Here is a 14,980-nt window from a genome sequence, read left to right as displayed (position 1 = left end):
TGTCCGTGTGTGTGTCCGTGTGTGTGTCCCCGTGTGTGTGTCCGTGTGTGTGTCCCTGTGTGTGTGTGTCCGTGTATGTCCCCGTGTGTGTCCCCGTGTGTGTCCCCGTGTGTGTGTCCCTGTGTGTGTCCCCGCAGTGGCACATGATCCATATGGTCTATGATACTGACATGTACCCAGAGACCACTGTGCACAGAACTTATTCTGCAAAACACTGAGATAGTTACCAGGCTTCAGCCTCCAGTTTCACATTAAGGCATTACTGTAAATGTGTGACTAATCTTTTCATCTTTACGGACAAAAGTATAAAACTACATTTTCCTCCCAATTGCTCTGTCAGCCACAGGTCTAATCCACTTAATACATTCAGTTAATTCAGTCTAACTTTGCAACAGGGACAGTAACACTCTCTGTGTGTTCTGAACACTGTTTTGTTCATTAAAGATTAATTCATTGCTGCATTGTGTTATAGGTAACGTAGTTCATCTCTAAGTAACTTTAGTGTATCGACTTGTTTTACTCTCTCTTCCCTTTGCCTTCGGAGATGACGAGTTCTGGAGAGGCCCTGGCATACCACTCCGACCATGAGCCATCATAAACACACACACCTGGGTGGCCACACAGGTGAGCAGCTAGAGCCACATGGCAGGCGGTCACACCTGAACCACAGGTGGCCCAAAGAGGGCGCTGTAGGTCCACACCTGCCCTCTGGAACAGCTGCTGTAACTCCTCTGTGGGCAGCTCCAGTCCAGACTGGTCCATGAAACTGGTGAAAGGCATGTTGACTGTGGCTGGAATGTGGCCGGGCTCTGTACCTGTCAATCAAACAGCGGAGAGGAAATGAACTAAAGGAAATTTAACTACTCCACGCCAGAGGACCTCTGTATAACAGCTTTAGGACAATGCCCACTGTCCAAACAAGTGACAAACAAAACTGACCTGAGATTAATTGTTAACTGATCTTGAGTTGACGATAATCAGTCTGACATTATGATGTAATCAGCGCGAGCGGGAGTGTTTCCAGAGACAAAACTAGACAGGGAGAGGCGTAGACTACCGGTGTCATCAAATGATCAGATGATCTTTCATGAACTAAAATGTCAGCACAGCACGAGCAACAGTTAAATTTACCATTTTATTAATCCTTTTACTAACAGCAACAAAAATCACACCAGTTATTCAAATCGCTCCATTTTTCTGCGCCTGCCTGTTATTTAACAGCTGTGCCCTCATAGCAATGCTAGGACTTCGAGTTCATTCTACCTGCCTTAGGGAGCACGTTTGTGTGAACTTGCTGTGCTGGTGGGACAGCGCTCTTCATGTAGGCTTCATACACTAGCCTTTTGCCATAGCAGATTTGCAACACGGTGTAGAGGTCGTCCAGGGAACCATTTTGCGTTGCGATATTTACCTTGTTTTCTAATTAAGTGCGTGTTCTTTTCTTTGCACAAAGTCGCTTTGCCTAAATTGCTGCCTTGGACGGATAAACACAGACTACAAGACAGCACAGAACTGGCAATGTTCTTGAACAAAATTACAGGTTTAAAAGAGGTGAGGCAAAGTCCGTTCTGTCATAGACACATTTCCACATCACGGTCCAAGTTACGGCGTTTATTGTTTACTTTGTGTGAGGTACATGGAAATCTTACATACCCTCTCTCGGTTCTGGCTCTGTTCCACGGAACCTCCCCGCAGATCTGGCGTCGACTACCTGAAACTCTTTCGTTTCCAGATTTGCCAGAATGTCCTCATACGTCTTTACCCACGACCGGTTGATTGACGCCTTGAAGTCGGCACGTCCCGGCTCCGAGCACTGGTCGGTGACCGGGTGACCCTCCCGCAGCCAGTTCTTAAATCCCCCGTCCAGCACCGATACTGAATTGTGTCCAAATAACCGGAACATCCACCACACCCGCGGTGCTGAATAAGACCCGAAATCACTGGTGTCGTAAACTACTACATGCGTATTTTGCCCTATTCCTAAATTACCTACATATTCTGCAAACTCGTTTTCAGATGGTAACATATGATCGAAGGCTGAGGTTTTGTCGCTGCATTCGTCGATATCAAAAAACGAGGCGCCCGGAATGTGTTTTTGTTTAAACTCATCTTTAGCGTTGCGGTTCAGTTTTGGCAAGTACCACGATGTATCTAAGACCCTCAAACTTGGCCCAATGCGGTTACTTTTAATTGCTTCTGCAAGCCATTTTGTCCCTACGAGAGCTCCGACCTGTCCAGCCATTGCAGTTAGAGATTGCGCAGTGAGGTTATAACCACGCCCCCTAACGGTTACAGTAAATTAAACCAAAATCAAAGCGAAGATGTCAAAACAAATGAGGATTAGCTTAACTGCATCGATTTCCAGTCTCTTTTTGGGTCAGAACTCCTCTACCACTATACTCTCACTCAGTCTCTCTTTGGGTCAGAACTCCTCTACCACTATACTCTCATTTCCAGTCTCTCTTTGGGTCAGAACTCCTCTACCACTATACTCTCACTCAGTCTCTCTTTGGGTCAGAACTCCTGTACCACTATACTCTCATTTCCAGTCTCTTTTTGGGTCAGAACTCCTCTACCACTGTACTCTCATTTCCAGTCTCTTTTTGGGTCAGAACTCCTCTACCACTATACTCTCACTCAGTGTCTTTTTGGATCAGAACTCCTGTACCACTATACTCTCATTTCCAGTCTCTTTTTGGGTCAGAACTCCTCTACCACTATACTCTCACTCAGTCTCTTTTTGGATCAGAACTCCTCTACCACTGTACTCTCATTTCCAGTCTCTTTTTGCGTCAGAACTCCTCTACCACTACACTCTCATTTCCAGTCTCTTTTTGGGTCAGAACTCCTCTACCACTATACTCTCACTCAGTCTCTTTTTGGATCAGAACTCCTGTACCACTGTACTCTCATTTCCAGTCTCTTTTTGGGTCAGAACTCCTGTACCACTACACTCTCATTTCCAGTCTCTTTTTGGGTCAGAACTCCTCTACCACTATACTCTCACTCAGTCTCTTTTTGGATCAGAACTCCTGTACCACTGTACTCTCATTTCCAGTCTCTTTTTGGGTCAGAACTCCTCTACCACTATACTCTCACTCAGTCTCTTTTTGGATCAGAACTCCTGTACCACTGTACTCTCACTCAGTGTCTTTTTGGGTCAGAACTCCTGTACCACTGTACTCTCACTCAGTGTCTTTTTGGGTCAGAACTCCTGTACCACTATACTCTCATTTCCAGTCTCTTTTTGGGTCAGAACTCCTCTACCACTATACTCTCATTTCCAGTCTCTCTTTGGGTCAGAACTCCTCTACCACTGTACTCTCATTTCCAGTCTCTTTTTGGGTCAGAACTCCTCTACCACTATACTCTCATTTCCAGTCTCTTTTTGGGTCAGAACTCCTCTACCACTATACTCTCATTTCCAGTCTCTCTTTGGGTCAGAACTCCTCTACCACTATACTCTCATTTCCAGTCTCTCTTTGGGTCAGAACTCCTCTACCACTATACTCTCATTTCCAGTCTCTTTTTGGGTCAGAACTCCTCTACCACTACACTCTCATTTCCAGTCTCTTTTTGGGTCAGAACTCCTGTACCACTATACTCTCACTCAGTCTCTCTGGATCAGAACTCCTGTACCACTGTACTCTCATTTCCAGTCTCTTTTTGGGTCAGAACTCCTCTACCACTATACTCTCACTCAGTCTCTTTTTGGATCAGAACTCCTGTACCACTGTACTCTCATTTCCAGTCTCTTTTTGGGTCAGAACTCCTGTACCACTATACTCTCATTTCCAGTCTCTCTTTGGGTCAGAACTCCTCTACCACTATACTCTCACTCAGCAAGTCACTCTGTGCTTTTTCAAAAACTACAATTTATCTCCTCTAAATGATCTCTTTCTCATTGTATCGGTTTATGTGTCTCAATTCCTTAGACGTGACAAATATCATAATCAACAAATTCAATGAGTTTTACTGATCAGCCAACATAAGGCAATACAATTATTTGAAAGTTCATTATCTTCCTCTCTTTTTTAGTATTTACCCACTATTTACCCAATATTTATTAATATCTCTCTTTCCTTATTTTCTTGGGTTTTGGTATGCATATATGACAAAAGCATCCTGACATGATGCATCATGGCATGGTTTTGCAGTCTGACAGCCCGGACAACTATTAGCACTGCATCTGAAATCACTGAACTTACATCCATATCTGGCATGTCTGCTCCAACCAGTGTCAAAGGAAGGGCCAATCCCTCATCAGGGACGCCTCACATCCATGCCATGCCCCACCCCCCACCCCACTGGCAAACACTATCAGATCATAACTCTGCGCTCACACTGGCAAACACTATCAGATCATAACCCTGCGCTCACACGGGCAAACACTATCAGATCATAACCCTGCGCTCACACGGGCAAACACTATCAGATCATAACCCTGCGCTCACACGGGCAAACACTATCAGATCATAACCCTGCGCTCACACGGGCAAACACTATCAGATCATAACCCTGCGCTCACACGGGCAAACACTATCAGATCATAACTCTGCGCTCACACGGGCAAACACTATCAGATCATAACCCTGCGCTCACACGGGCAAACACTATCAGATCATAACCCTGCGCTCACACGGGCAAACACTATCAGATCATAACCCTGCGCTCACACTGGCAAACACTATCAGATCATAACCCTGCACTCACACAGGCAAACACTATCAGATCATAACTCTGCGCTCACACGGGCAAACACTATCAGATCATAACCCTGCGCTCACACGGGCAAACACTATCAGATCATAACTCTGCGCTCACACGGGCAAACACTATCAGATCATAACCCTGCGCTCACACGGGCAAACACTATCAGATCATAACTCTGCGCTCACACGGGCAAACACTATCAGATCATAACCCTGCGCTCACACGGGCAAACACTATCAGATCATAACCCTGCGCTCACACTGGCAAACACTATCAGATCATAACCCTGCGCTCACACTGGCAAACACTATCAGATCATAACTCTGCGCTCACACTGGCAAACACTATCAGATCATAACCCTGCGCTCACACTGGCAAACACTATCAGATTAGCATTTTGGTTCCTAGCGTGGTCTCCACGCATGGATAACGGAGACTGCTAATGCTACTTAGCGATCCATGGTGAAGCGGTAGTGTTTGAAGCAAGATCACACTATTTATAGAAAAATAAATCCTGTCAATACATGTGTAGCCCGCTTCCTCAAAACTACGTTAGCAACACCCACAAGCTGGCGGCAAGCAATAGCGACACGGCGCCGGCGTGAACGCAGGGTCATACGCTGAACCTTTCACTCTAGCATCCTGTACTATATTTTATAATGTGATGCGCTGAACCTTTCACTCTAGCATCCTGTACTATATTTTATAATGTGATGCGCTGAACCTTTCACTCTAGCATCCTGTACTATATTTTATAATGTGATGCATGTGACACCCACTGATGCACTGTCAGATTTTTGGGTGTTTGTGTATGTGTATTCCATTGTTTTTTCTTAATATGAAATCTGAATATATGAGGTTTCATTATTTTGCACATTGCAGTGGGTATTCTATTGTTTCACTGGTTAAACATATTCTTGTTTAAACTGGTTAAAGATAGTCTCTAATAGTAGGGGGCGATGTGGCACAGGGAATAATTGTGTTCACGATCTGTGGTTTCTTCTCATAATTTAGAGGAAGATTCAGTGAATATAATGTGTAACCATTCCACTATCTTTTTACTCTTGTCTCAGAGGTATTACAATGTTGTGCCTGTAATATGTGTATATTGCACTCTTGTACTGAACAAAAACACATATGAATTGTCACTATCCTCACACTGCACTGCATACCCACATACTTACATACGCACGTGTATTTAATATCAATGTTCCCATTCTTATCTCATCTCGTCACCAACTGCTGTCACTTTTTATTTCTCCTGTTTACGACTTAGTGTAGCCATAATGCTTCTGTGCACCATGCAATACACCCCTACACCATTTGTGTCTTTCTCCCCTCCTCTCGCTTTGCACTGTTTATATTGTTGCTGTGGGAGTTTTATTATACTCAAATTGCTCACTGTTTCCTGAATACTAGACAAACAGAATGGAATAAGATATATAACCCATTCACCAATGCCCTTCGTTTCCACGCATTTCTTCATTTTTCTCTCCCTCATATGAAAAAGAGAACTCCCTCAGTTCTGCTTATAAACCTCAGAGGAGCCTAATGCCCTGAGATAAGCCCATCACAGTGTCTCACACGTCTTAAAACCCGTCTGTTCATTCAAACGTTATCACTGTCTTTATCTGAAAACCTTGTGCATTAATGTTTTTACCTGAAAGTGAGACCAGTTTGACTTTTGGTTTGGTCCAATTTTATGCTCAGGCTTCGGTGTTTTAAATGGTTATCTAAGCCTCTAGAGGCAATGTCACTTTCATTAACCAGCACCCTTAGGGTTACACTTAATGGAATTTAGCTTTTCTTAGACAGAAAATGTCATGTCAAGTCCCTGTTTGCTCTGTGGCCAGGACAAAGAGTAGCACTGTGTCTTCTCTGGGGCTGTTTTTGTGCCTTTGTTAAGAGGGCCTTGGATCTGCTCTGTGGTCATGCGGTTTAGGACACACAGTCCCACTGCAACAGTCTAAGTCACGGGAACATATTTATACTCTCAGTCGTCTGTTTTAGCCTCTGTTTCTGCTGGAGCCTGTAGTTTTAAGTCCTAGAGAATAAAAAGTCAGCGGTTGTCTTTGTGTTTATTTACGTGGAATACAAAGATGTGTTGTTATTCATGGGGTTTTTGCACAGAACACCTTGAAACCTGACAAGGTTCATATTCAATATAATCTACGTTTATCAACAGACAGTTTTCTCTACTGAGCTTAAATATTGATAGTGCAAAACGGTCCAGTATATTAGACTGACACTCATGTTCTACCTCATGCAACTACTTCTGATGTAGCCTTGTGTGCTGAAAATAGACTGAAATGTTTTCTATGCTTAACTCAGTTTCAAATTGTGGAATCTGTCAAGAAACTTTTGTCATTATTCATAATTTTAGCATTGATACAAAGTAAAATACTTTGCAGATTATTGGGGGCCTTTTGAAAATATGAATACACACAATATTTCTGTACTACTTTAGTTACAAGAACAAACCAGCAAGCGGTCACTTTGTGTTACTTTAATTTTAATCATTAGGATATTATCTGACTCCAAGAACAGAAATTGTCAGCAAGCCAGTATGGAAATTCTTTTAAAAAATGATAGTATCATCAAATAATGCTTCACACATTGTGACACGAGCACAAGTCTAGAAAATAAATCAAACACAGTATTTTGGTAGACAAGCATTTCTTTAAAAACAGCCTCAAAATTCCAGTATACTCCATGCCCAAGTATACTCCATGTATAAGCTCCAAAGTATCCCTGACATTTTGATAGTTTGAGATAACATATGTTACAACACAAAACCTGATGACTAGAGATGTGCTTTGGGCATTAGGATGCCACAAGGCCATCACAGTCGAGATATATGTCAATTTTTATCTCACAGGTTTGGGGTTTAAAAATCTCAGAGTGTTCTTGTCTCATTCCCTTGGGTAAAAATATTTTCTTTTCTGTGAATAGAATCTAAATTGAGTCTAGAAAGAAATAATAGAAAATTCTACAGCGAACCGATTTTCTGCATCATACTCTCTTAAATCATATACACTTTTGTCCTCCAGCATTGATTTATTATGGTTCCTCTAAGTTTATGGAGGGCTAGAACTCAACAGTTAACAAACATTTTCCAAAACACCTTGAAGTATGTCACACATCACCGATGTCTGGTGAAAGTCCTTTGAGTTCCAGATTAAGTTCGGTTTTTCAAGGCATGTATTTTTTGGCCTTCATTCGTGGGATGATTTGTATATCTCTGACATCATTGTGCTTCAGGAGCCAGCACAAATATCGCTCAGTGCCCATGCCCCACCCACTGGTGATCAGGGGCAAGACCTGCCGCATGTTTATGTACCATTCATAAGATTCCTCTGGCACTGCATGGTGTCTCAAGGCCTCTTGCACCATCTCAGGTGTGGAGTGTCGCTCCCCCAGCCCCACAGTTTCTCCTAAGCCCAGGAGTAGGTCTGCAGCCTTGGCTTTGCACCTCCCTGAACCCTCCACATATGCCTGGTAGAATGGGACACCAAGGTGATCCATTTCCGTCAGCCAAACGGCGCCTCCATACTTTTCAATCAAGATTTGCTCACCTTTGCGTGTTAATTTTCTGCCAAATTGTGGCTGGCCATCCTGCACCCACTCAAGGCAGTCTGAGGAGGGCATCATGGGAATTGCCTGCTCCAGAGTCACTCTTGGAAGTGGTGTTGGTCCCTCTAATCTCCTGAGTAGATCCTGAGCATGAGACAGAGACCCAGCTGCACTTAATATAATGTTGGAGTGTTTCTTCAGCATTGTGCGGGTCATGTGAGCCACATAACCTTCAGCTGCATGTATGGCTTTGTCCATGTCTCCAAGAAGCTCACATTCAACATGGTAGAACTGGTTCAAATGTGTGGCATCAGGGTCCTCTCCCCTGAAACTAGGTGATACATAATAGGCTCCTGGTAGACCCTCTTGGAATCGCAAGAAGTACTCAAGAACAAATTGCATTGAGTCAGCCAAATACACATCTTGTCCTAGCATGTTAACATACACAGGCTCTGAATCTGACCCCAAGCCTATCGGAGAAGAGATGGTGTCGGTGGTGATAGGGGTGAGGGCATATGCATAATGACACACATTGTTGAAATACTCGACTGTACAGTGGAAGAGAGTATTTTGGATCTGGAAGAGATTGCGGTACCACTGACTCTTTATAGCTACAGTGGAATGGCTTTGAGGGTCCTCCCAGGAGCGAGGGGGGAAACTCCGTGTGACCTGAGTGTGGATCTCTTTCAGAGCCTCTGGACTAGCTGGGGGACCGTCAGCGGATGTAACATACCCAGCATAGGTTGCACAAAAATGAGGACGTACAGTGGGAAGCTTTCCACCTGGTGGAGGGACAATAGGAATCAATTTGACGTGGGCGTGGTCAATTTCAAAACCCTCAAATATGAGAGCTACCCCTCGTGCTTCCATTCCTTCCTGCAGGAGCTGAGCGACCTTTCGAGTTGCTAACATTAAAGCTGTGTAGTCTTTCTCTTCTAAACTGAAGATGTCACTTGGCAGAGGTCTTCGTGGTACCAGGACTGTGACACCAGGTGTGTTTGGAAAGGGTGTGAGGAAGGCGACATGTTCATTATCCTCCCAAACTCGCCACTGTCGCTCCTCTCCTCGGATGATGCGTGAAAAAAGACCATCGTGGGTAGGTTCTCCATAAAAATCAAAGGAAGATGGTGCATTGGGTGTTGGGAGATGGGCCCGGATTTTGGCCTGGATCTGATCAAGCTCAGGGTCCTCCCAGCGTGGGCCGCTCTTGGAACTGCAGTACCCGGGATCATAATTATTGAATTCCTCCTCCTCTGCCAGATGAGGTTTCCAGTTGGGTTCCAGTCCATGAAGAGGTAAGATTTTGATGTGGACAGGCTTGGTCAGATGTGGCATGAAAACAAGGGCACACCGTAACACCCCAAGTCGTTCACAAAGCAGATGTGCTACAGTCCGTGCCCCCAGCAGCATTGTGATAAAGTCAGGCAATTCTAACTGAAAGAGGCTGCATGGTCCACTCAAGGCCTTTCTGGTAAGAATCGTGGTGCCTGGGGTCCAAGGGTCGGGATGTAAGTATGCCACGAGCTCACTAGATTCCCAAATCACATTTGAGAAGGTCGTCATGGGTCTGAAAACTTCAGCTCGTTTAACACCGTCGATAACAGAGCCAACAAACATCACTCCAGCATTGGTTTCAATCACTGCCTCACCTCTGTGGTCCACAGCGATAATTCCTGCACAACACCCCTTTAAACTTTCATAAATGACCTCTTTACAAGCGTGTCTTAGGTCGTAGCCTTTGAGATTGTACAGACTAGCCACTTTGTGAGCAACTGTTTGCTGAAGGAAAACATCTCCATCACCAGAACAAGTCACAGCCAACTTGTCATCAGCATATATTCCTGCTCCCACAATTGCTGTGTCACCAACTCGACCTTTCCACTTGCCCACTAATCCACCAGTGGATGTTGCAGCAGATAACCTGCCCCAGCGATCAAGAGCCACTGCTCCTACGGTTTGAGGGTGGTTGTTTCTGGAGGACTTGCCACCACTTAGCTGTTGAGCCAGCTCCTTCTGTCGAACATCAGTTTGGAAATACTCTGCCTTCACTGATTTCTCTTTGTCTTGAAGTCCCTGCAAAAACTCTTCAGCTCCATCACCAACTAACAGTGAATGAACACTCATCTCCATTACCTGACGTGCTGCTTTTACCGGATTTTTTACACTTTTCAGACATGCCACTGATCCAGACTTCCTCCCACCACCATCCACAATGGTGGCTTCCATTTCATGTTTACCTTCTCTGTTAAACACAGAGCCCTTTCCAGCATTAAATAAGAAGCAGTCCTCAAGAGCAGTCACACACCTTTGCACAGCGTCCACGCTGCTTCCACCACGAGCTAACACTTCCGTGCCAAGGCTCAATGCTGTCTGCAGGGCAAATTCAATTACTCCAATCACTTTCTGATTCAGCATAACTTCCTCCCCTGCCCCACCATGGATCACTAGAGTAAAATCTGGTTTCATTACAGGGGAGGGATTGGTGACAGGGAGTCCTGTTGCAATGGCTTTGTTCTGCCCCTTTGAACCCAAACTTTTGCAAATGTCTTTCTGTGCACAGTCATTTCTTCTCCCCCCCTCCCTTTCCCGTAAGAGACATTCAATGGCTCCCATTTGCCCAGCAATTGCATACCTGACAGCTAGGAGCATCACCAGCTTCAGATTGGCTTCCAAACTGTCCTTGAGTTTTCCTAAGACATTGGTAAAGCTACCTTTAGCATTCAGTACCATGCGAACACGGTCTTTTCTGCCGAGGTATGTGACAGCCAGCTGATCAGTGGCATAAACATTACCCACAGCACACTCCACACCCTCCATTAGGTCTTTTCCTGTGAGGTAGACCGAGGGGCATCCAAAAGGATCTAGAAATTTCTTGAGTGGATTTTTTTGGGCCAAAGACCTGCGTAAAGCTGCCAGGTGAGGACCCACACCATGACCACACTTTGTGGCTTTGATGAGATTTTTGTGCTCCAGAAAAGCAACATGGAATAACTGAAAGATCTCCTGTGTGTAGCGAGGATCATTGTCTGGTCCAACGCAGGAGGCCAGAGCTGCGACCAGCTGACGAGACTGCATGGTGAGTGAGTAGGTTGGGTCACAGCGGCCGTGCTTGTAGTGGCGCATGTGTGTGGGGGTGACAAGGATAAGACTTTCAGCTGACTCACCAAGGGTCTGTTTTAGGGAGAGCTGTAAAGAGAAATTGATCCAAGCATCAAATAAACCCCTGTGACTCCTCAGGGTAGTGAAGACATCGGGATAGGATGAAATCTCAAAGGTTACTATGGGATGTTGTGCTTGGGAAGAGCTATTAAGATCCAGATGACCAGGTTTAGGTGCATTCTCCAGGGGGAATATAAGAGGTTTAGGTTCTGAGGAACCACCAACAGAAAGCATGGGTGAGCCATTGGTGACTGCTTGGTTGTGGGAAAGCTCAGTGATTTGGGATTCAGAGAGGTACCACACACTTTCAGCTACCAAACCAGCCACCATCCCATCAACAGCGCTATGTTCAAAAACCATGCCTGCTGTACTGTCTTTGAACACTACCAAGTTCACCACCTGTAGAGGAAAGAAAAAAAACCCGTATCAGATGCACCAGTTTTAAAGTGGCCAGAACACAAGATTACAGTGAACTGCAGTTTAATTTGATGTAATTATCTTTGGTATTCAGAGAAATCAGTTCAAATTTAACTTGACATAGAATGTCATTCAAACAAATATGCCTCATGTGTAGTTATGCATGGAAACCTAAAGTGGAGAGTTTACATGAGCGGGAAATTTTAGATAATATCGTTACAATAAACTTCCCACATGTCTTTTGGAGAGGGACTTTTAGTGATTTTTCTGGTTTGGCTGGAAAACTCCAATTCAGTTTTACAAAAGGCTCAGTGGTCATATACACACATACATACATATATACATACATACATACATACACACACACATACATACATATATACACACATACACACACACATACATACATACATATATACGTACATACACACATATATACAGACATACATACATACATACACACACATATATATAGACAGATATAGATATAGACATGTGTGTGTGTGTGTTTGTGTGTGCGTGTGTGTGTCTATAGTGGAACTTATGTTGGGATTGTCTATATTATATATAAAAAAACAGTTTTCACTAGTATCCTACACAGACAGGTTTTGGACAATCTTATTTTCAGTTAGCAAGATGTCTTTATCAATACTGGTCAGCCAACCTCAAGCTGTTTTTTTTTTTTTACCTTGACCTTTTACCTCAGTTATGGACCTTAAGGCACAAACACCATACCACAAAAGGATGCTTTTTGTCGGTTCTTTCCTCCCATGTTGAGTATTTCTCACTCATTTACATAAAAAGTAAACAAGTTTATTTTAAATAGCAGTGCTACCTTGTCATAGTATCTCAGAAGGAGGCCTCCATGCCCTCCAAGCCTGATGGAGTTTAGGGTTTCTGCCATGTCAGGTGGGGCACAGCAGTCTTCCAAAGAAAGGGCCAGCACAGCACTCTCCATAATCTCAAGAGATGCAGCTGCCTCTCCACCCGTCCGCAGAATCTCCTCCCTCACCGCATGCCAGGTCTGCCGCTGCAAGGCAGACAGACCGCAGATGGTGGAGGGGTTCTGATCGCTACCTGCGTCTGGCTGGCTCATCACGTGCGTTAACTGGCTGTAGACATCAAGCAGTGGCAGTGGAGACAGGGAATTCCCTGAATTGGACCACTGCAAAATTTGCACTGGAAATACACCTCCTCGACAGGTCACGATGACATGGAGACTCTTGGGATAAACCTGGAAAATTAAGAGCAGCCAAGTATACAAAATAATTAACTAAATAAGTAATCAGTGTGCTGTGTAATAAGTAATATTTAAATAGTAATCAGTACGCTGTGTAATAAGTAATATATAAATAGTAATCAGTGTGCTGTGTAATAAGTAATATTTAAATAGTAATCAGTACGCTGTGTAATAAGTAATATATAAATAGTAATCAGTGTGCTGTGTAATAAGTAATATATAAATAGTAATCAGTACGCTGTGTAATAAGTAATATATAAATAGTAATCAGTGTGCTGTGTAATAAGTAATATATAAATAGTAATCAGTACGCTGTGTAATAAGTAATATATAAATAGTAATCAGTGTGCTGTGTAATAAGTAATATATAAATAGTAATCAGTGCGCTGTGTAATAAGTAATATATAAATAGTAATCAGTTTACTATGTTGTCCTGAATGGAGCAGGTGTCTTCAGTACCAGAGATGAGCGAGTCTGACTGCTGGATTTTGAAACTGAAAATAGGAGTGTCTAACTATGAATGTCAGTACCAGTCAAACCTGTGGTGAAGATCCCATCTTATCCAAAGGTCCAGTCTTACCCTGAGCTGGTCCTGGGTCTTTCCTGGCAGGCGACTGGTGGCAAACACCTCTGACTGCTGTGTGCGCTCTAAGGGCTGATCCCCTTCCACCAGCCAAGGTTCACTGTACAGCTTGGCTGCAGCCCACAGCAGAGAGGCAGCCCTGTCCAGCTGGACACATGGCGTCTGTGCTTTGGATGAGGGCAGCACAGAGGGGATGGCTGTAGAGGTGGGCAGAGGATCAGGACAGGACAGCAGCCTCTTTTTAAACTGCTCCGTCACCCAGTTCTCACAGCCAGCGGCAGCTGCCACCAGCCGACTCTGGGTGTCCTGGAGAGCGTCTCTCTGCTGAAGGAGGGCGTTTTTATAGTGTGGGTACAGCTCAGGCCTGAGAGTAAGCTGGAGAACCCGGCTTGCTTCCTGTAGGGTAACATCCAGCTCTGGAACAGGATAATTGAGTAGCGCCATCCTGTGGACAGAGAAACCGCATACAACAAACTGAGACCTTGAGAAGCATACTGCTTTTCCATCAGCAACCTTCCTCTTCTAAGCATTTATTTAAAGTGACACGGAGGTTCCATTCACATGAGTTCAGATGTTTGACAAATAATGATTTATTGGATCTTCTCAGTTTAAGATCTTAGAATAAGAATAGAACTGAACTTTCATTGAACTGAATTAGTAACTCAAGTAAACACTAAACATTTAAAGATAATTAAAAGTGGGTGATGAGTTTGAAGGGTAATATGACTTCAATGTAATCCATTATTAAATGATCTCTTGATGTGAATCTCCTCTTGTTGCACGTGCTTCTTAACGTCAGTCTTGACTCAATAATTCAATAAGGTCATTACTGCTGGTGAGTACATGAGTCAAACAATAGATGGTTTTGTAGGTGGAGTGATTGCCAGTTTAGGAATCCTGTAAGGAATACAATATCCCAGAGCGTCCATTTGGATACGCCCAGACTTTTCTCCTGGGTCCTCGTGCTTGAGAAGGTGCCTTAAATTCGTTTTTCACCAAGATGAGTGATTCCTTGTGTTTGGTATGTTGGTTGTCATGGGAACCTGTCTCATGCCGTAAATTGTATGATTTAATTTGTGTTTATTGGACCAATTCCTCCCCTTTTACAATTTTGTCCAGTCCTTCTTTTATGACCCCAGTACTCCTCCTTAATCACCAGTAGGTTCACACTGGGCCATTATTTTAATTCACATTAGAATTCACATTATTCTAATTGGATCTTACTGAACTCAGTCTCTATGAATTTGAGTTCCATAAGAACCAAGAAAAAACAGTTTCCCTGCCAAATTTTATTT

The 14,980-nt window shown here is 43.8% G+C and overlaps 2 protein-coding genes across 2 annotated transcripts; both read right to left on the bottom strand.

Annotated features, from left to right (window-relative positions):
* Nucleotides 1-75: 75 nt before the first annotated feature.
* Nucleotides 76-2,254, bottom strand: mpst (mercaptopyruvate sulfurtransferase). Its single transcript, XM_030793474.1, has 2 exons — nucleotides 1,654-2,254; nucleotides 76-815 (listed from the first exon to the last, which is right to left on the bottom strand). Exons 1-2 carry the CDS (start codon nucleotides 2,240-2,242, stop codon nucleotides 517-519), a joined length of 888 nt encoding a protein of 295 aa, XP_030649334.1. The 5' UTR covers nucleotides 2,243-2,254; the 3' UTR covers nucleotides 76-516.
* Nucleotides 2,255-7,905: 5,651 nt separating this feature from the next.
* On the bottom strand, nucleotides 7,906-14,129 carry LOC115829296 (uncharacterized). The gene is made up of 3 exons (XM_030793351.1): nucleotides 13,683-14,129; nucleotides 12,698-13,096; nucleotides 7,906-11,844 (listed from the first exon to the last, which is right to left on the bottom strand). The coding sequence occupies exons 1-3, from the start codon at nucleotides 14,127-14,129 to the stop codon at nucleotides 7,906-7,908; spliced, it is 4,785 nt and encodes a 1,594-aa protein (XP_030649211.1).
* Nucleotides 14,130-14,980: the final 851 nt, after the last annotated feature.

Source organism: Chanos chanos, chromosome 16 (assembly GCF_902362185.1).
Source record: "Chanos chanos chromosome 16, fChaCha1.1, whole genome shotgun sequence".
Classification (NCBI taxonomy): domain Eukaryota; kingdom Metazoa; phylum Chordata; class Actinopteri; order Gonorynchiformes; family Chanidae; genus Chanos; species Chanos chanos.
Note: the sequence above shows the minus strand (reverse complement) of the source record. Positions and strands in the feature narration are given on the sequence as shown.